General features: G+C 46.4%; 1 protein-coding gene across 2 annotated transcripts in view; it reads left to right on the top strand.

Annotated features, from left to right (window-relative positions):
• Window positions 1-6,121, top strand: part of LOC144128438 (uncharacterized) — a 115,499-nt gene extending 109,378 nt beyond the window's left edge. The window contains exon 3 of one of the 2 annotated variants that reach the window (XM_077661839.1): window positions 437-6,121. In XM_077661839.1, coding sequence (XP_077517965.1) covers window positions 437-641 — 205 coding nt within the window. In that variant the 3' untranslated portion in view covers window positions 642-6,121. The remainder of the gene's footprint in view (window positions 1-436) is intronic. The other variant, XM_077661838.1, reaches the window with a different exon arrangement.
• Window positions 6,122-21,268: the final 15,147 nt, after the last annotated feature.

Below are 21,268 nucleotides of genomic sequence, written 5' to 3' on the forward strand. Positions count from 1 at the left end.
GTGCATCGGGAAGGCTCGACGACGCTTTGAGCAAGATGAGTGCACTGGCCGAAACATCGCCAGCACTTTTAGGCACTTGGTTTCAACTTTTCGTTTATTTTGTGGCTTGCAACGCTTAACATGACTATTAAGTGTTTCGTCGCTGGCATTCGGTATGCATGGTCAACTTTGAATGTTGGTATTCGTGACAATCATGCTATCATTGCCGCTCTGTCTGACTTCGATTCTTCTTTTCTATCCTCACCTCCCATCCTTCTCTCACCTCAAAAACCTCGCCTCCTTTCTTTTTGTTCTCTCTGTCTCTTACCTTCACGACCTTTCCCTCCTCTTTTCTCCTTTCGCTCTTTTCATCTCTCTATCCCTCGGACTCCGATGCTGCCACGTCGCTTCCACTGCACCTAATCCGTACCCTGGCGTCTGCCTTCGGCTGCTCGAGGAACGCCCTGCTAAGCGGCCGGGTGCCTTACCGGAGTTCGGCGATGTTCTACGGCGAGCCTGAACGGCGCGGAGGCCGGTCAGGCCGACACCGGATGTCGTTCTACGACATGGGCCTGGAGAAGCGCTTCCCCGAGGTGGACCAGCGGGGATTCCACGAGGACATCTTCGAAGAGAGCTTCGGGGACTTCAGCCCAGTCAAATAGGCCCCAAATAGGGACGACGCGCGATAGACCCGACATGTCCCATTTGCGACCGAGGCGACGCCACGCGGTCACTTTCGTCTGTTCGTTTCTTGAGCCAAACTATAGTGTCGCGTTTTATCTCCGTTATAGTGGGGACCTTGCACTGACGTCACCGTCTGGATGCTTGGCAAAGCTGATTCGAATTCGCGAGAGATTTTCTCTGTTTCGGGTGTTGCTCACGAAAAGCCAGAAGGGATTCATTGCAAGAGTCTCTCATACGTAAAGAAATGAAAAACGAACGATTCGGGCAAACCTTGCATTCTGGTCCTCCACGTGCCCCGTCCCAAGCAGCGCTGGTAATCAGCCCAATACTGCAACAGGATGGTTCCATCCTGGTCCTTTGTAGGGCCGGCCTTTGCCAATACGGTTCCAGTGTTGGGCCAATTACTTGTGCTCCTTGGGATGTAACCATATAAGCGTGGCCCTCCTAAGAGGCTCCGCCCACCGGTTAGTTGCATTTTATTTTCAGTCACGCAGTTATTTTAAGGATGGTTTACTTTTATAATAGCGATGTCGTGACCCGAGCTTTGTGTTGAAATAAAATACTACGACAGGCACGTAGAAACGCTTAAGGAGAGATACATGGAGGCTAAACACTGTGGATATCAGCTTCTTCTCGCACACGATCTTCCGGTGCAGAGACGAAGGCACGGTTTTTTTATAAGTAAATGAGACTCGGTGAATACTATCCCAACGGAAGAAACAGATTCGAAGCCTGTAAAGAGCATAACTCAGTCATATCACTGATTAAGATGCCCGGTGATTGATCGTAAGCTACTCGTCTCGTAAGTGCATCGGGCGTTAACTAATCCTGGACTTGGACAAAAAAAAGACGCCTTGTCTGTCGTGGCTTGCGTAATGGGTGACAATAAGTAGTGACAAAACGACGATTGCAGACTTGAGTCGCATTTCTTCCAGGCGTTGCCTTCGGCAGGTCGTTGGATTATTAGCGCCATATACTGCGCAGCGCTCAAAAACGAAGCTGATTAATAATTTTTTTTTAAGGATGCATGCTTGCGGCGAGTGCAGGATGGGAGTACGGGATTGAGTTCAACTGGCACTAAATGTAGACACGTTCCATCTCTTTAGGTTTCGGGCACCCGTTGACGAGACCCTATAGCGGTGGACGTTGCACCGAACTATCCGTCAGCTTTCCGGCGTTCCTGATAGAGCCGTCATAGTTACATTAGGCTGTCGCTTCACTAATCCAGATGCATTGTTAAGAAGGGACAAGAAATACATCGAGCGGCAGCGATCTGGCGGCGTCAATATGGAAGCAGCAACACCAGGCTCTCGTTTGTGCTCGGCATCAAGGGAATGACAGGCGTGCAATCAGGGGCGTGCAAAAAAAAAAAAAATATCCGCTAACACGAACAATAAAAGAAAAAAACGCCACCGAGCGGGAAAGACATATAGAAGAAAGAATCGAGAAGAAAGAGGACGCATAACAGTGGCGACAAAATAGCAGTTGCGTTAGTCTGTCGTCACTTCCTTTGACGCTAGGAGCCGACACTCTGCTGACGTTGACAGACCTGAAGAAATGTATGTGCACATTGAGCGACATTGAAAACAAGGTTCTGGTACTGCTGTGCATGTTGTTAACGCATGCTTTCTCATAGACAGGCTATATTTTCCGTACGGGCACTGGTAAAAAGTGAGGAATTCGGCGGATTTAGTAATCACTGCTACGGTATCAAAAGAACCTAGCAAATGGCCAAGTAAATTGTGCTTAGGCTCTGGTAAGAAACGAACTGAACGGATTCCACAGCCAATGCTTGCTGATTTAGTGCGGCCGTTGGCCGTATCGGGCAGGTCAATTTGTTATAGCGCTGTAAAGTGGACGTACAGAGTCGATCACACTTGTCTAGAGTGTTCGAGAGGTGTCATCCGGGAAAAATAAAGCGGAGTTCTAAAGCAGGTATTGACTTTCACTGATAATGGTTGCTCTGGAGAGCAGCAGAATAGACACGTGAACCGCACAGGCACCAGCGCCTTACCGCTAGCAAAGCAGCTGCGAAAGATTTCATTTCATTTGCTCCGCAGCACACCGCCCGAGCGCTCTAGACAAGTGTGATCGACTCTACAAGGCCTTGAATTTTCTTTCTACAGCGCAGTGTTAATAGCTTGTTTGCCTGTTGAGCAACGTCGACGAAGGTAAAGGCGCAACCAAATCACGTGACTGCAGACCAATCAAGTGACTCATACAACTACCCTGATTGGCTCTCGCAATTATGACGTCATCACTTGACTCATGCAACGCTTCTCACTGCTCCCCGGAACCTTGACGTCATGTCTCGCGTGACTACTCCGATGTCTCTGAGTGGTTCGTAGAGTTCGTGACTAAAAAGTTGAGAAAATGTGTACAATGTCTGAATAAAATATCGTGAATACTTCAATTACCATAAAAATAACAAACTTCTTCATTCAGTGGCCAAAATCACCCACAACAGCTGCGCATTAATAACGCATTACCGAGAATCCTAATCGTCCTGCGAGTTTTTGTTGTTGTTTTTGGTATTTTTCTTCGAAATGATGCAGCACCACTTCGCACCAGAAATGCTTATTGCTGCATCCCAGAAAAGGAGTATAAGCTCGAGTCCTCATGAGTCGACTAGCGATCTACAAGGTGACATGCAACCTATGTCTTCGCGTACCATGTAGCCCACGAGACAAATAGCCCCTGAGTCGTTTCACGAGTCCCACGACACCTGTAATTCTTGTTGTACAGCCCAGAGTCCTTCGAAGGTTAAATTTCATACTAAACCACTGGCGCGTTCTCAGCAAAATTTTCACAATGCGTGTACTGTTATTTCTTATTTTACTGCGTTGAATTTGCAACAAGAGCCGTCACAATAAAATTCAAATGAAGTTCTGGAAAGATATACCGGAAAATAAAACGTAAATATCTGCGTAAGCATTGGTCTGTCTCAAAGCCTTCGGGTGACGTTACATGCAAGGGTCCCCACAACAACCAACCTAGGAGACGGTGCTTCTGCTACCGACGCGGTCGACAGCCCTTGTTAGAGCGGCAAACAGCAAACGAATGAAGGTGAAAAAAAAAAGAAAGTAACACACCACTGATGTTAGTTCCGCATGCATTTATATGTAAATAGCTCCCTCTCGCGGCCACTGGAACCTCCTCCCTGTGCCGATGTTCCTTAATGTTTCAAACGGGTTTCGAATCGTTCCTTTCAACTTGGCGTCATGTACAATCAGTTATTTCCACTGTCCGATTTCTTTATACGAAAAAGTCTTGTTCAGTATGATAAGCCAATGATATTATCACCTTGTTCCATTTTGCTAATAAACATCCGCCTTATAGGTACGTTGTATCCTTGAAGAGACGGAGGGATGCTGTTGCTTGCTTCGTTAGTGACCTTCACACGCTTCACTTCGAAGCGTGCTAATGATTCATGTTGGCTCCCTGTATGCCAAGCGTCCCGAATTTTGTTTGCATTCAGTACCGGTCTGACTTTGCCGGGACAACTAAAAGTCCCGAATTCGGTACGCTTAAACACAAGGACGCCGTTGTCCTGCGTGAACCGGAAGACAACCAGGGATTACACCCTCAGCAACCATCGAACCATCGACGGTGGCTACGGCGAATGGCTATTGTAGCCACATATGTCGCCACTTTAGCCACGAAAGTTGGAATATACTTGTATCGCAGAAGTTGGAAGCCACAGCAGCAACAAAAAAACTCATTGCAAGGTTCCCACGATGTAACGCGATATTCCGGGACAGCTGTTTGCGGCCGTAAGCGGTGTCACTTAATGCAGACCAATCAACATGGCGCATTATAGCGACGTCATGCGTGACGGTATCGTTGTATTCTCGCTGTCTATGCGGCTGTGTCGACTCCGCTTGTGCTATCGGCTGTTCTCTGTGTTTGTCTTGCTTGGACGAGTCTGTGATGTTAAACAGAAATGAGTGCAGGCTTAAATGACACCAAGGTGAATGTGTAGCAAGTAAAATGTGATAAAAACTGCAGACAGACAAGAATAGTATTTGTTTAAGAGGCAGTAATTATATAAGTATAGTCTCTGTGGCTGAATATTCTATTTTGCTAGCAGACCGGGAAACACGTTTGTGGGAAAAATCTGCAAACATGTTGCCCAGGGATCGCGGGGTGATAAAAATTGATTAATTCATCCATCCAAAAACTGTCCTGATGGGTTATTTCTGCCTTATTTCTGCAGAATAACAACCGCTAAGGCGAATTCGCTTTCATAATGCGTTGTTTTGCTCTGTTGCAGGTTTTATCTGTTATTGCGTTGTCAGTGGGTAAAACTAACGTTCCGCTGTCGTGTTATGATTTTTGTTTCATGACTTAAGCGTTATATTTACAAAGTTTAATTACAGTCTCTCTATCGACAGGTCGCTGTGTTAGTTAGCCATCTAACTACTGCGCATTTGCCGTTGAGCGAACCCTGGGTAAACATTAGAACAGGGCTGTTGTACATACACACAAAAATGTCTGCCTCTCTCTCTCTCTCTTTCTTCGTCCCAACCTCGGCTGTTCGCGAGCTGGCAACCATAGTTATACGAGCGCAAGAGAGGGGTGTAACCTCCTACTCACTCTCTCCCTCGCCTGACGTATGTGACGAGAGCTGTGTTGAAACAGGAAAGAATCACTGGTGGGCACCTGCCAAGAACAAGCAGACAATTTCGAATTTTCATGGATGTTTCTCTTTTCCCCATGTTGGTACACACCCCGCATTCGTTGTTGTTGTTGTTGTTGTTGTTTCTCCGAAGATACCAACGCGCAGTTCCCCTGTCCGAATGCCTCACTCGGCCAAATCAGGCATCAGGTTGTGTCTTGAGAGTTGTTTAAACTCTGGGGTGCATGTCTTCGTACGTTTTAATCTGAACTTGTTTACATAAAGTAGCGTATTTGCTTTGTAAATTCGTTGTCAGGCTCGCACGAGGAGCTAAAAACGCAAGAATCATCACAAGTAAACAAGAAGACTGCAGTATTGCCATTTTATCAGGAAGATGGGTTCTTTTTGCTTTGTGCACTAATCTGAACAAGAAAATACCTAAATATTTTAGTTTAATGCTACACTGGGGTGTTTTCACACATTTGTGCTAGGATCTGGATGTGGGTAAAACTCGGCGATACTGTTAGAAGTGTACGTTTACAAGTGGAACGCGACTTGGTCGTGCTATCGGGAATTTTTTTTTGTTTTCTTTTGATGAGACGCTAGAATTTCTTGTTCTTGACTGACTAGTAACACTGCGGTTTGCTGTCGGTTGTGTAGTAGTATACTGCTTTATTTTCCGCACTTTGCATGCATGGGGTGGGCGAGTGCAGTCCGAGAATTCTGTCTCGGAGAATGCTAGTGAGCGGCTGCTTTCACATTGTGGAACATCACTGTAGCTGTGTTCCCGACGGTGTGCCGATAAATGAACAATAAAAGCTACTGGACGTATTGTTCTTCAGAAACTTCGTGTGATTCAAAGGCTCAATCCCCGAGCCGGAAGACGTGACTTGGGTTAACCATTTAACTCCCGCATTGTGAAGGAATCGAAGAAAAAAAACATTACTTCCACATTATGCTAGTTAATGTATACCCGCATTCTAAAGTCACTATCTAAAACTTGTTAGTGTGCTAAGATTTGAGACACCGACATGTCGCGAATTCAAAAAAACGGGCATTTGGTCCGCTTTAAGCAAGCAGCTAGCCGAATCGCGTGAAAGACTAGCTCGAAGGCTTCGAACCAGTTCGAAGTCCCAGAGAGAGCAGATCAGTTTTTTTTTTTATCCAAGAAATGTAGTCCTACTCTTCCAGCAAAAGTTGTTGCTAAATGAGACACAGAGTTGCTGAACGCTGGCTAAAAATCGAACATTCGCGCCCACTTTTCTTCACGAAGCTTTTTAACAGTGACGCCAAACATTTTGATCGGAAAGCGCTGGCCACTTGACATCAAACCCTGCATGTAAGCTCTATATAGTAATGAGTATGTAGTGGGGTATAAGGCAGCCCGGCAGACGAAGATGGCACTCCCCAGCACGCTCGGCTGGCGCGAGCAAATCATAACTAAGTGGCTACGCGATCATATGTCAAGGCTGGCCAATGGTTCTGCTCTCTCCCTGCTCAACTGGAGAGCGGAAGGGAACTTTATCAAAATGGAGAAATAAAAAGCAAAAAAATTATGATATCATTGGGCGAATCCTCCTAAAAAATACTTTGCGAACACCAGACACCGTCTTCTGGCTGGGAGTTTTTGTTCCATAAATTTTGTGTCCAGACTTCCAGCCGCCCACCTCTGCTCCTGACCTGCGTCTGCGTCGACATGCTCCGCTGAGCCTAACGCTGCTCGGAGCTCGAGACCCGCGCTTTCTTCGACACCTGCCCCACATCCTGTAAACAATGACAGCGATTCATCCGTTGGTGTCCCGCCAGCGTTGCCACCTCCACCGCCGACACGCGAGTCCGCAGACTCCGCGCTCAAGCCACCCGAATTCTGGCCCTCGGACTCGGATCTTTGGCTCCTCACTATCGAGCCATAGTTTCTCCTACGCTGCATCACGTTTCAGTCGTCCATGTACGATCGCGTTATCGGTGCTCTCACCCCTGCAGCCGCTGCGGTCGTCCGACACATTCTGCGTTCTACACCTGCTATTGCCTTTACGGCAATCTAAGAATGGCAATGATACGTCGTGGTTTTCATCTGCTTGCGCCGATGTGTTGAAGCCTGTCCGTCTGCCGGGCTGCCGCAGCACGCTTCAAGTATACACGGCGCTCAACGGTATGTCGCGAATTCGCGACACTAGGCGTTAAAGGGTTAATTGAGCCCTGACATCAGTCCTCCTTGTCTCGTACGTACGAGTAGTCAACGTTCGCAATAGATAACGCTCACACAACGCCCTGGAAACTACACTGCTAATCCTCGCATGCTAATACCTCAGATGCACGTCATGGGCCCTATAGATATTAGCGCAAACCTGCCGCGTCGGGACCAATCAGTGCGTGCGAGCTGGCGGTTGGCGGGCTCCCGGTACTCCGGTCACGGTAACGGGAACACGCTCCACGGTACATGGTACACGGCACACGGTATGCTAAAGGTGTCTATTCTCCTCCCGATTGGCCACGTGGTCACTGCTGCGTTAAAGATCCGGAATCTTTTGTTTTTCAAGTTGACGTTCTGTAAGAAGTTGCATGAAAGTCTTGAAGCGCTGACGCCGTGCTTTTGGCGGTTGTAAGGGAGCTGCACAAAGAGAAACATGCATTTGAAAACTTGATAAAACGCACAGCACTGTGATACAGGACACAAGGGTCGTCAGGACATGCTTAGAAACTCGCCAAGAAAATAGAAGCGAAAACATTTGAATTCTATACGTTAAGCGCCAGTAAAGGCCGTCTGTCCTGTTTCATGCTTTTCACCAACGCCATGTAACACAAGTGGAATAAAACGTGACGTTAATATCGTTGAGTGCAGGCGCTTGAGTGCCACTTTTCACGAACTACGCGGTACTTTTATCAACTGGAACCTATTTGTTCAGAAAGCACTCGAAAACTATCACTGGACACCAACATTCCTTTTAAGGCTGCGACTAAAGGAAAGCGTTTAAATTTCGAAACAAGGCTTCCACATTAAACTAACAGAAACAAACTCATAACCAATGCTTTCTTGCACAAAAAACTGTGCAAACATTGCCCACCTAAACAACAACAAAAAAACACCCCATTCTTCTTTTATGAGCGCCGTCACCACTCAGATAAGAAACTTCGCTCTGACAGTGCGGACAAGACAGAGGCGAATATTGTTTTTTTACACCTACACGTTTGATTAAGACTGACGGCGTGACGCTCTCGTGTGAGCTAGGCCTACAGTGATCCGTCCAGTCTTTGTTGCTCCCCCATTTCGCTTCCACCAACACCACTACTTTATCAGTGACTTCGTCCGTTAACGTGGGAACGCACTACGCGCAGGTCGTGTCAAGACTTGCAAATGCAAGCGAAGCAGCAGACGTTAAGTGGCTACGTTACCCGCCTCGGAGTACAGCAATGTGTACGACACGAGGCCGTGCATACATCAGTGATGAACAAGCCATCGTAGTAACTCTGTTGTCTCTCTGCATTAAAAGCGCGTAGTGTTTATATTGTTCATAGCTGCAAGCGCTTTGCTGAAGCTTAAACGAAGAAACTACGGCACTATGTGTATGCTCCGAATAGCCTCGTTCCGTGGAGTTCCTGTTTTGACTGCGACTCCTTGCGTCGGCGCTGTTTGCTACCACACGGCCTAGGCAACCATCCATCCCGCCACCTTCTCTGTGTTGAAAATTAAGCGTGGGATCGTTAGAGACACGAGACAGAGGAGAGCCGGCCGTTTTCAGAAAGCTCAACTAAGCGTGATAACTGCTTTTGAAGCACGCTAAAAGTAGAGGGAGGGAGGGCAGGAGAGAAAGGGAAAGAACGAGGGAATAAATAAAACGGGCTCTCGAATGCGAACCGCTGCTGTGACTATGGCTGATTTGCTTGCTGTCGAGCGACACGACGCCTGGTTACAAAGGCGCAGGAGCACTTGCCGGACCTCCCAAAACGGATTACACTGCCTTTAATTAGCTCAAGTGCCGGACCGCGTTTTTACTCGAGGCAGAATTGGAAGCAGTCCCAAGTTGTTTTGCTTTTTTCAATTTTTTTTGTTTAATTTCGCAACTTTATTGTGGGATTTTGTTCCGGACGTGTAAACATGGTCGTAGAAAGAAACTCGAGAGCGCACGTTCTGCTCAGCAATTTTCGAGGCACATTTCGCAGACGTCAAACACGGCACAACACAAGTCGTTTCGAGCTGAGGGACTTGATAGTCTGTTTTTGTCTTTACTTTTGTTAACTCTCACGACACTGCCTTGAATTTTTTTTTTTAATTGAGCGCCTCGTAAACTGCATGTTGTGCACTTAGGGTTGCTTTAGACCGTCTGGGTGACATGGCTACTGTAGACATTAGCAGAGCACCAGCCTCGACATGCAGTTGTCGGAGTAGAAAGAAAGAAAAAAATTATCCTTAAACCTTCCTTAAACCTTATCATTAAAAAAAGATCCTTAAACCCGCTCCTGCGCTGTTTCTTGTTAGTTGAACTGTGGGCGCGTATTCAATATTTCAGCTCATTTTATTTAATTTTTCCTTGTTTCAAGGGAGAGGGAGGAGGATTCGTCTGCATGTTTTGTAACCTTTTACTCTCTTCTTTCCTCCTATTGTTCTATCGTACCTCGGCCGACTCGGAGGTCAATATCAGGATACACTTCCGGCATACGCCCTGCCTTTCCTGCCTTGAGCCACTAACAACGAGGCCATACTGCGACCTTTATTGCTCCGATCATTAACATACTAGATTCCTGCGGAAAATTATTCCAGTCTTGATGCCATCTGCTAGACCCTGTCCGAAGTTTTTCACTGAAAGAACAGTGATCCCCCACGACAACGAAGTATAACAGTACATAATAGTGCATAATAGTGCTCTCGCTTCACTTCTCCCCCTATCCTCTATTCCTGTCCCCTCACCTCATTCATTTCATTTCTCCATTCTGCCTGCTATCCTTTATTTCCGCTGCCCCAGCTCAGGTGCTTCAGTATCGATGGCAGATGCCGGGGCTAGCAAAAATCTTTTCCTTCCTTTTTACTATTATTTTTAATAAAACCACTACCACCACCACCTTGTGAAAGCAAGATGTATTTTTGTACATGTCACGCCCAAACACATTTTACAGGAGACAACGAATTTAGCAACCGAAGGGAGCTATGTTCGGTACTGACTCGTCTTCCGCGCTCTACGCGGGTTCCCCTTGTCAAAGTATCATTAGGCGCGAATGCTGAAAGGCTTGCGAATTGCTTACGAGACATGCAGCAACGTAGGTAAAGCGCGACCATTCAAAGGGTCAGTGTGGAGGGGTGACATCCTTAGAAAAATTTCTTTGAACAGTCTATAGACTCTCCATAGACTTCCGTCTATAATGTCTATAGATTTTCCATAGACAAACCCCAGAGAACAGTCTATAAGCAATAAAAATCCTATAGACAGTCTATAGACAATGTATAGGTTTATTGCCAGGCACTTTTATTACACTTTTGTCTATAGACAGTCTATAGACTATGAATAGACAAAAAGAAATATCTATAGGGGCAAGTGAGTCTATAGGAAGTCTATAGACTGTTTATAGACCATTTCTATAAGGGCGGGGGAGGGGGGACGAGAATGGGCACCCGACAGGACAGCCTACACACTGCATGGCTTCAAACGGCCGTAGCTCTCTCATACTCGCTCCGTGATGTATGCCTAAACCTTGCGGACACGTGCGACATCGAAAGTGGCGACATCTCGCTTCATTCGACGCGGAAATCCCGTCTCCCTTCGCCTTCCACTACCACCCGTGTCTCTGCGCTGCATTGTGCGTTTTTCTCGCTTGCTGTCCCGTAGTCCTGTGCCTTCTCTACACCGGGCAGACCCAAATAGCTTCTCCAAGAAAGCACGGCCGCTGGCGGCGTCGTTTTCTGCGGCCCAATGGTAGTATATGTGGCACGTGTGGAATGTCGATTTCGATTACGACAGCTGTCTTTTCTTTTCTCTTTCTTTTCCTTAGCTTTCTTTCTCCGCTAGAAGACTCCCGCACCCCCTACATCCGCACTCTCAGTACGCTACCCTCGCATCTTCTGTATTTTATTTTTTCTCTGCTAAGACCTTTATCTTTTGGTGCACTTTGTGTTTTTCTCTTTCCCTTTTCTTGAACGCCTTCATCTGAGTCATCAGGTCGTCGCCATTGGGACGTATGGAATTCTTCGCCCATCCTATTCCGTGTGATGCAACCCGACCTTATCCTTCGGATGCTACTGCAGCGTCTAAAGCGGTTTTATTACGGCACTACCCAGGTTTGTTTGAAACTAAATCGACGTTTGTTGCGATTTTACTCTCTAAACTCTAAACTTATCGCGGTGTTCCCAACTTTATTCGCTGCATTGCGATAACAGAGACGTTCTTTTACTATTGTTATTTTAAAGGTCCGTCCTCCGCCGAAAACTCCAAATATTGCCTATAAACGCCAACAGACTTTTTTTTTTTGCGCCTTCCTTGCAAAGCATGCACTTTTCATTTACTGGCACATAAGTCTCGCACTACACCTGCGTGACCTCCTTTCAGACGCGCATTCTTGTGCCGACTAGAAACTGCGGTCGAGCATTCGACTGTTCAGTAGCCGACGCGATTCAATAATGAGGCGCAGTTTAAATGGAGCAAGCCCAGACCAAAAAGGTTGTTTGGTGTCTATTGAATTCGTAGCCTACGTAAAACGGCCTTTGTGGCGCTCTCGTGTAGTCGTCGGCAAATATGATAGCCCTGAACAACAAACGGAAACAGAAAAGAAAGGAACCAGACGTAGAGCCCGGGCTGGGGATTTCAAAGCTGGTCCACGCGGTTTGAGCACGCCAAGCTGACCAGTTAGCTGTTGTCTCTAAGTTACGCGTGAATCTTATAAGCAGTGGATTGGGAGGTTCGCAGAGCGCCTCTTGTATTGTCAGTGCCTGTAATACCAGCCGAAAACGCCGAATCAAGCTCTCCCGTCCACCTCTACCACCCTTCCCCCTGCAGTAGCGGTATAGCGTTAGGAGCCCCATGGGGCCGAAATGCGTCGTCGGGTTCGCCCATTTCCTGGAGGGAAGCGCTGTCACCAGATCCGACGTGACGTCACATCTGATAAAGGCATCAGCATGTGCTAATGCTGTCACACTGCCCGCACATAGCGGGATTAGGTGTCCCTGTGAACTTTTCTGCCTGTCCCAGCCTCACGCTGGACACGTAGCGTACGCTATAGCCTCTGCACCGCGTCGTGGAGGAAGCGCCATGCGGAACCGCAGCCCGAGTGACGAAACGAAGGGCTACAGCAGGAACGCGCCACAAGGTGGATAACGGGAGAACGAAGGGTACGTGCTGCTACTATAGAAAGAAAGATTACCTTACAGCCAGTGATAATAGAGGCGTTGGTTGAGAGTTCACCAGAATCGTATCACTGAGCTTGCTTCTTTGGACTCTTCCCTGCATCCTATCGCAAAGAAGCTGGCGACAATGGCACAGCATCAGTGAGCTTAGGTGCTAGCACGGTGTGATGTTAGCAAACTTAGGAAAGAAACCGCACTGGAGGAACGCGCGCAAAAGAAGGCTAATGCTTGCCTGGACAGATTATATTTAGGTTAGGACGTCCTTGTGTGTGCCACTCGTAACAGTTTGGAACTACTTACGGCGTTTCTGTGTGTGTGTGTGTGTGTGTGTGTGTGTGTGTGTGTGTGTGTGTGTGTGTGTGTGTGTGTGTGTGTGTGTGTGTGTGTGTGTGTGTGTGTGTGTGTGTGTGTGTGTGTGTGTGTGTGTGTGTGTGTGTGTGTGTGTGTGTGTGTGTGTGTGTGTGTGTGCGTGCGTGTGTGCGTGTGTGCGTGTGTGCGTGTGTGCGTGTGTGTGTGTGTGTGTGTGTGTGTGTGTGTGTGTGTGTGTGTGTGTGTGTGTGTGTGTGTGTGTGTGTGTGTGTGTGTGTGTGTGTGTGTGTGTGTGTGTGTGTGTGTGTGTTGAAAGAAGAAAGAGAAAAGGAGGCGTCGCGGAGGTCTCCAGAATAATTTAGACCACCTGGAAATCTTTAACGTGCACTGACATCGCACAGCCAACGGTCGCCTTTTGCGTTTCGCCCCCATCGAAACGCGACCGTCGCGGACGGATTCGAACACGGCGCAGTAGACGAGCGCCTTAACCACTGAACCACAGCTGCGGATACGGCGTTGGCTATTGTTGGTGCAGAATTTATTCGATTTCAAGAGTTTTTTGTCACGAAGTGCGTCCATATTCGAGGACTCAACGTTATTTCACATAACTGAGCAACAAGCAAGAATAATTTTTTTTGGAATACTACAGCGCTTCATCACCTGCACAAAAGTGAATCCGAATTGAAATGCACATCGGTTTTATGAAGTAACTAGGCTGTTTTTACGGTCCTCTCATGTAGCGTCAATGAGGACGATTAATGCAGGCCTCGATGGAGACTCGCAGGACGGGAAAAAATATATGAAATGACGTTGGTCTGAATCACGAGAGGGCAAAACATGGAACGCGAATAGATTCAAGAAGGGTTTTGAGGCGGGCTAGTTGGTGGATTTCGTTCATGATTGAACTGTGTGTGTGTACGTATTTCTTCTTGGTCCCCGTTTTTTTCGCGCAGTTCAATCATGAGCGAATATATTATGTACTTTTTTATATAATTTAGAGCGCGGTTCGGGGATGCCAGTAACTTTTTTTTGTATAGGTTGAAAGATGGCAAAGTAAATTTTAAACCACCAAAATACCACCTGCGTTTTTTCTTTAGCTGAGCCTGCTGCCGCTCCTTAATGAATGATACGGATGTGCCAAAAGCTCCTGAAAGAATATAACTGGCTGGTTTGTTTGAACGATTCTTTTCTGTTCTGTATGTTTCCACATGGCACATTACAGGAGAACTGCACCTGGGGTCACATGCACGCTTCGCGTAGGTAATGTAAAAGTTACTTATATAATTTATTATGCCTCAATCTACGCGCACATATTTATGGGTGGTAAGGGCATAATAAGGCCATTCTGCTCTGATTTCCTTTCCCAGGGCAGCCTGTCTTTCTGGACACGGTCGCAAGAAGTATTGACAGCAGCCGCGGCAGCGGAGAGCTCCTGAGACGTCTTAAGGCGTCGACGTCCAGGTTGCCAGACGATGGAAAATGTCCGCCCAGTCACCCCAGGCCGAAGTTCCCGGATTGAGGCTCTTCATTCGTGAAAGGGGGAGCGGGGAAGAGTACCTACGCGCCAAGGAATATGGGAACACTTGTGTTCACGGAGGAATCAGAGGTCGGTGTGGGGGGCGCGATGGTCTGAAGGAAATGATGCATTGAGATTTTGGAAGAAATCCCAATGCACAGTATAGGACGAAGTGAAATACCTTCGCAAGGCAGTGCATCTATCTGTTCAGAGTTTCGGAGCGTCTTTGTGATTTTCTTGAGATGTTTTCCGAGCCTCTAGCACTTAAGTAGAGCAAGCTGCTGCCTGTAACATTTAAGGCCTGGAATCGAACTGAGCAGCAGGACTGAGCAGCAGAAAAAAAAAATACCGACATCAGGTATTACTGCATGTCTCTGTGTCGCTCCTCTAAACTAAAACTCACAGATTTTCGGTGTCCATTGTCCTTGCGTAGCCAGTGCCCCGGCACAGTGGGAGTGTGCGAATCTCCGAAAATTTTCAAATACGAATTGCATATTATACGTTAAATAGTCGTACTCGATTCTAACGTCAGCTTCTTGCACGTACCGAATATACGAAAAAAACAGGAATATAAGATAAAATTCCAATATTCTAGGGTGCATTCAGATATATCTTTTTCACGGACAGCACTGCTTCATCGGCAGCTCCGTGTACCGTCCTGTAATGCATGAAATCTTTGCAAGATGCGACATGCATGTATACGGGAGAGGAATTTTTTTTCTTTTTGCATGACAGCGTATGATATTTTTATAACGTTTTTCTTTTATTTATAAGACAATATTTATTATTTCGGTGTACATAATTATGGGGCTGCATCCTGGAATACATTTGTACGCAATACATCAGCGCTTTTTGCGGTTACGAAAAGATGGTGATAGTGCTTTCGTAAATTATTATGTTTCGACGCGTGATATCTTATTCCAGTCATTACTTTAGCTTTGAGGCCTACTGACTCACTATTCGACAATGTTAAGTGGGCCAGCATGTAAAGATAAAAATGACGCTCTGAATAAGTGCTTAAATCTTTGTTTTTGTATTCGATATTTAATTCGACGCTCTATATGCTAACTATTCTTATTCTATTCCTATTCGCACACTTTCATGTTTGCAAACACCTAGTGCACAGTAAGCAATTATCTACACCAACAACAGCATGTTTTTTTTTAGTTCTGAAGACGGCGAAGCTTGTCGCATTTAACGGCTAACTTTCTTATGTTTTTCTTTTGTTTTTGCGGGCATCTGTAATGTACCAACTGGAATGTACATATACTTTAATATTCTCAGCAAGGATAAATGACGCGTGTGTACCAACTGTGACCGCACCATCGATGGCCCTTATAGTCGGATCTTCCCCGTTAAAGGACCCCATTCCAGCCAATGGCGTCGGCCGATTCTCGCGACCCTGCTAGCCTTACAATGCAGGGAGAGGACTGCCCTCTTTCATACGCCAATCTCTGCTTTGTCACGCTAGCAGGATCATGAGAACGGCCGAGGCCATTGGCTGAATAGTGTCGTTTGAAGAGGAAGATCCACTTCGTTCTTGAGTTGTATCCGACTATAGCAACATGCACCCATTCAGTTTCGTTGAACTGTTTCGTTGAAGGTTTGTTTCAGTTTCGTTGAACGTTGAACTAAGTGGTGCACATGCACTTAACATGACAGATACTGTTTCTTATTTTACATGTAAACACGCTGCAATTCGGGCACAAAGCAAGTAATCTTTACATACACCTGCGTAGCCCTTTTCAGTCATGCCTTTTAGCTCTTGAGGTCCAACAAATCGCCGTCCAGCTGGTTGCATTGAAAAACCGCAATCATTCATTCTGTTTCTGTATCCGAGCTAACAAACGCATATTATGTCATTTAATGTACAAAACTGACAAGCGGTGGTCTATTGCAATGTCACAGTGGATGCCAGTTAAAGGAACACGCAATCGAAGTTGACCGATATATAGTCACGTCGAATGACGAGCTTGAGAAAATCGATGGAAACTGGGAAACGCCGTCGCGGCTGGAGCTGAAAATGAGATATTCGATGTCATCAGGAATAGCCTTCGTCCTGCAGTGCACTCCACTGGGACGATGAATATAAAAAATTACGGTAATGATGAAATATACTAGTGCGTTCAGGGTGAAATATTTTAGGGTTGGTTCGATCCCGCTCGCGGCGGCCGCATTTCGATGGAGGCGAAATGCTAGAGGACTGTGTACTGTGCGATGTCAGTGCACGTTAAAAGATCCCCGGGTGGCCAAGATTATCCGGAGCCCTCCACTACGTCCCTGATAGTCTGAGTCACTTTGGGCGTTAAACACCATAAAACCATAAGGCTTTCGTAATAAATTGCCCTACGCAACAAAGGTACCGCTGCAAACTAGCTATTTTATTATCTGCGGTATACTGGGAAATAGAAAACATCATTGCTTCAGAGCAACCCACGGCCTGCGCTGCTGTGGAAAAGCTGGAAGCGCGACATCGGGAATAATATGTCTTGTAACGCGTTTACAGAAACACGCTGCTTGAGAACTCTGCGTAGGCGCATCGCCACGATCTGAGATTAAAAAGCGTGCCGCCGGAAGTCCTTGTCAAAGCTCATTGTTTGTATAGCACACGCCGCTTAAAGCCTGCGTGCGGGGGCAAGGCTAGAACTCTCGCAATTTGCTTTGTATGAGCAGTATGCGTTATGTTACAGCTTGATCCCATCTTCCAAACGAAGTAGCAGTTTTTTTTTCTTAGTGGAAATAAGATATTTCTACACGATTTTCGTAATCCTGCGCGTAGGTGGCGTTAATCGCAGTGCCGAGCAGTATACAAGAAACCTGCGACTTAAACTGGTTTCGCACGCAAGCCCTGTCCAGGTGGGGCTGTGGGTCTCTCGGCACTTTTCATAAGAATGCCCGGAATATATGCTTCTTGAAAACAAACTGAGCTGCGAAACGGAGAACAAATAAAGCACTTGCGTCGGCGATATTTGTTCGCCTAATCTCGGTGCACGGGCGCGCCTCGTTAAGCGAAGACAAAAGGAACAGCTCGCGTTCACAGCATGCAAGCGAAAGATCGGATCGTCCTCGAAAGCGTCGACAACACTCGTCTACGGTGACGAGGGAGCGTCTTGTGGCGTACCAGTTGTAACCTCTCGCGAGGCCGCAAACAAACCATGGCTTAGCCTCTATATGTGGAACGGGAAAGCTTTCGAGATCCTCTAAATGTTGAGGTGCACGCTTCCCTTCGAATATCCTGCATTATAAGTCTTGAATCTCGTTCTGCTCATTGTTGCTCAACATAACGCGGTCTCGCTGAACAAATGGTGATGTGTGGTGCGCGTTTCTGTTTGTCCCTGCCTTCGTGCCTGAAGCTTCGCTCGAATAAGGTGTAAGCCAGCTATACTCCGAGTTGTTCCGGAAATTCTGAGCTCGGAGAAGTGAAAACAACCGGGTAAACAATGCGCGGTGGATGCAACCATCTTAGGCCTGATTCCTTCATAGGTACAGCGTTGACGCACACTGGGTGTTCGTGTTATGAGAACGTTGGAGACAACTAATAAAACCAGCTGAGAACTAGAACCTGGAGGAAAATTAAATGTCTGGCTCTTCGAAGCAAGTCGACAGCTTGTACGGGCAGTTGGCAACTGGACCAGAAAGTTGACACCAGAGTCTAGTGGAAACATCGTGTGGAAATAATAAAAGAACGTCCACCAGGACCCAGACATGTGAGGAGTTGAAAACTGGTTCTGTTCTTTGCTCTGTGAAAAAAGGTTGAGAAAAAACTTTTCTACACAGAAACGACGATAGCACACGTTTGTGTTTTAAGTACGCATGGGAAAACCACATACAGTGTGTTCGGTTCCTTGTGTCAAACTGGAAAGTGACGCGTCCATGTCTTGGACAGGAACAGACACAGGGGATCGTAATGACCGAAAGCGTTTTTTCATGCTCGGTTAGTTACGTGTTCCCTTGACGGGCACCAGCCAGCAAAAAAAAAAAAAAAAACTGCAGCTTATGCTTCCGCTAAACGGTTTTTAGGATAACCACGAAGCGTTTCCAAAAAAAATGAAAAAGTACGTGGCGTGATAAACGGTCCGCACGCTACTAAGAGTAATACAACTTTTTTGTTTTTTTGCGAAGACATGGTATACGAGATTAACCTTTTTCTCTTGTGTGTTCAAATAAAAAATATGCTCACTAATAAAATTGGTGTCGGGTAATATTTTCCGGACATGCAGTGTAAATGCCAATATAAATGTCACGAGAAAGGACGCGCAAAAATCTGTGGCAGTGACGACACCTGACCAAACAGCCGTAAAAACGTAGCAAAAAATTATTAAAAAAAACACTGCACCTACTCTTTACGCATATTGAAGACTATACGACAGGGGAAAGAAGGCCGCCTCGAAATAATATTCATGATGTGACACTAGAAAACCTCAAGAAACCTTGACCAAGACAGATTATTGACTATTAGGTAAGGGCTGTGAGCATCGATATGGAATAACCCTAGTATAGGCCAACAGAGCTTCTGCGTTCTAACGTTAAGCAGTGTTTTGAACACTGCAAGTGCCCACTTGTTTTTGCGTACTGTGTGTACTTTTAAAGTAAGGACTGTATACCTCCTCACAGCTGTTGGGTCAGTGGCCCAACAACGTTGAGTCGAGCGCTATCAAGCCACGTGTTGCACGTCTTCCGACAACGCGTAGAGTGCTAAAAATAAGACTTTACAAATTACTACGAAGCCCTCGTTCAATTAGGGCGGACGAGCTGAGAGAGGAGCATATACTGCCGAAAGGCGTAAAATAATCTATAACTCCCATTTTTTCCACCCTATACTAAATGTAAGTAATAACTGTTTTTTTTTTTTAATGAGCACGAAATCTTTCTCGCTGTTATTAGTTTTTTTTTTGCCCCTCGCTGTAGACGGTAATACCCCGACACAAGTCTCCGCTTCCACTTGTCATCTCGCAGAAAGATCCAGACCTGAAATATGTAAACAAAAACTTGAAAGAAAAAAATATGTTTCTGCCATGAACGTCAATCTCGACCTCAAAGGCTGATAATGCAGAAGCGAGAATGCACTAGACGAGCATATTCAAGTAGACCGCGCGGGTCCACTTGTAAGCTGAAGATCTGTTAGCGCCGCCGTAACCTGCGCGTAGGTCAATCGACGTGTCTTCTCAGATAAAGTATAATGCAGGTGAATTTATTTACAAGCTCGCGCACATATTTCATCATCCTAAAGCGCGGAGACATTAAAGATAAGAATTTGTTGATATGAAAAGGAGAAATGAGCACTCTAGCAATGTGCGCCAAGCCAACTTGCACGCACGTTACTTGTAACACTCCCTTCGAATTTTGTTATGCACTGATTACTTTTTGCAATGTGTAACGTTCTCGCTAATCTAGGCAATTTTTTTTTTTCAGTAACTGATTATTAGAAAGTGTGTTTCGATTTTTTTTAAGGACAAGTTGGATAACCAGCGGTATAACTTCGAGAAACTGAATTCGTTGCCAAGCGCTCGTGTAGCACTGAACTCCCACGCGTTATAGCGACAACGATCGAGATCGGGGTGGTGACAAGGGATCGATGTGGTGACAAGTATCAACTAGCCATTTATTCCTAGCAAGCTCAATATCTTCGGATTAACTGCCAGTTTTTTTCCCGTTTCTAAACTGCTCTTGACCTTCTCCACCAATCCTCTAGTCGCCTGTCACTTGTTTCTATGTTTAGAAAATTGGGTATGTCCTGGCTATTCCGAAATCCGAGTGTTTCGCAGATTCTTGTGGCGACATCACGCACTGAGGGTTGGAGGGCCTTACACTGAATAGGAATATATGTTCTATCGTTTCCCTGTCTTGCATGCAGCAACAGCAAACGTCATCGCTGGTGTCAAGCTTTTGCCGGCCTCGGTTCTAGGTCTCCCACGTGGAGACGTCGAGATCTTGTCTCTTCGCCACCTTGAGGACCTGCTGGACGGCCCAGAGAGTGTCGTTGAGGCTGGAGCTGCGCAGGACACGCGGACCACCTCGACGAGAGGGTTTCGGGATTAACCCCAGTTAGGTCCGATTGCTGGTCAGCATCGCCTCCCACCGCTCAAATGACGTATACTGTGTCTGTAAGCGGTTCGGTTTTGCCCCGCATCCCCAAGAAATGTGGAAGAATGTTGGGCGGGTCTGGCACCATGGGCATGTGTCAGGGTGTAGTGTGATCACGGATTCACAGCAATTAAGCCTGCCGAAACTTCCTTCGAGGACGCGTCCTAAGACACGTCGCTCGACTCATGGGTATACCCAACCCCTCAATAAACTCCACCAGATTACGTGGTCCCCTGGTCATGAGGGACTAGAGGGAAATGAAAGGGCGCACGCTTTTTCAATAATACGCATAGCTGCTTAATTGTTAAACGAACGTACGATAGACGTACAAAACCATTGGACGTTTGCCGCACCTATAGGACGTCCCGCGCGTTGAGCGTATCCGAAAAACTTCGGTGTTCACTGTGGCCAAGAAATTTTGCTGGAAGTTTCACAAAAAAAAAAATGAGGTCTCTATGTCGGTCATCTACAGGGCCTGTGAGGTCGCAAGTTCGGCCTAGTCCACGGCTGCCGCATTTTGATGACAGCAAATTAAACCGATTATTAAAATATTCCACACATATATATATTCATTTTTATATAAAGGAACACGAATGTTCGTTCGTACAACGGCCAACGCGCCCTTTGATTGATAAGCACGTGAGGCTGCGCATATGAGACCTCTGTCTGCAGCACACACACTCAAACTGCATACAGCTGCTTCCACGGGCTGCGCTTTTCAAATGCTTCTCGCGTGTGCGCTTGACAC

The sequence above is a fragment of the Amblyomma americanum genome, chromosome 4 (genome assembly GCF_052857255.1).
Source record: "Amblyomma americanum isolate KBUSLIRL-KWMA chromosome 4, ASM5285725v1, whole genome shotgun sequence".
NCBI classification, from domain to species: Eukaryota; Metazoa; Arthropoda; class Arachnida; order Ixodida; family Ixodidae; genus Amblyomma; species Amblyomma americanum.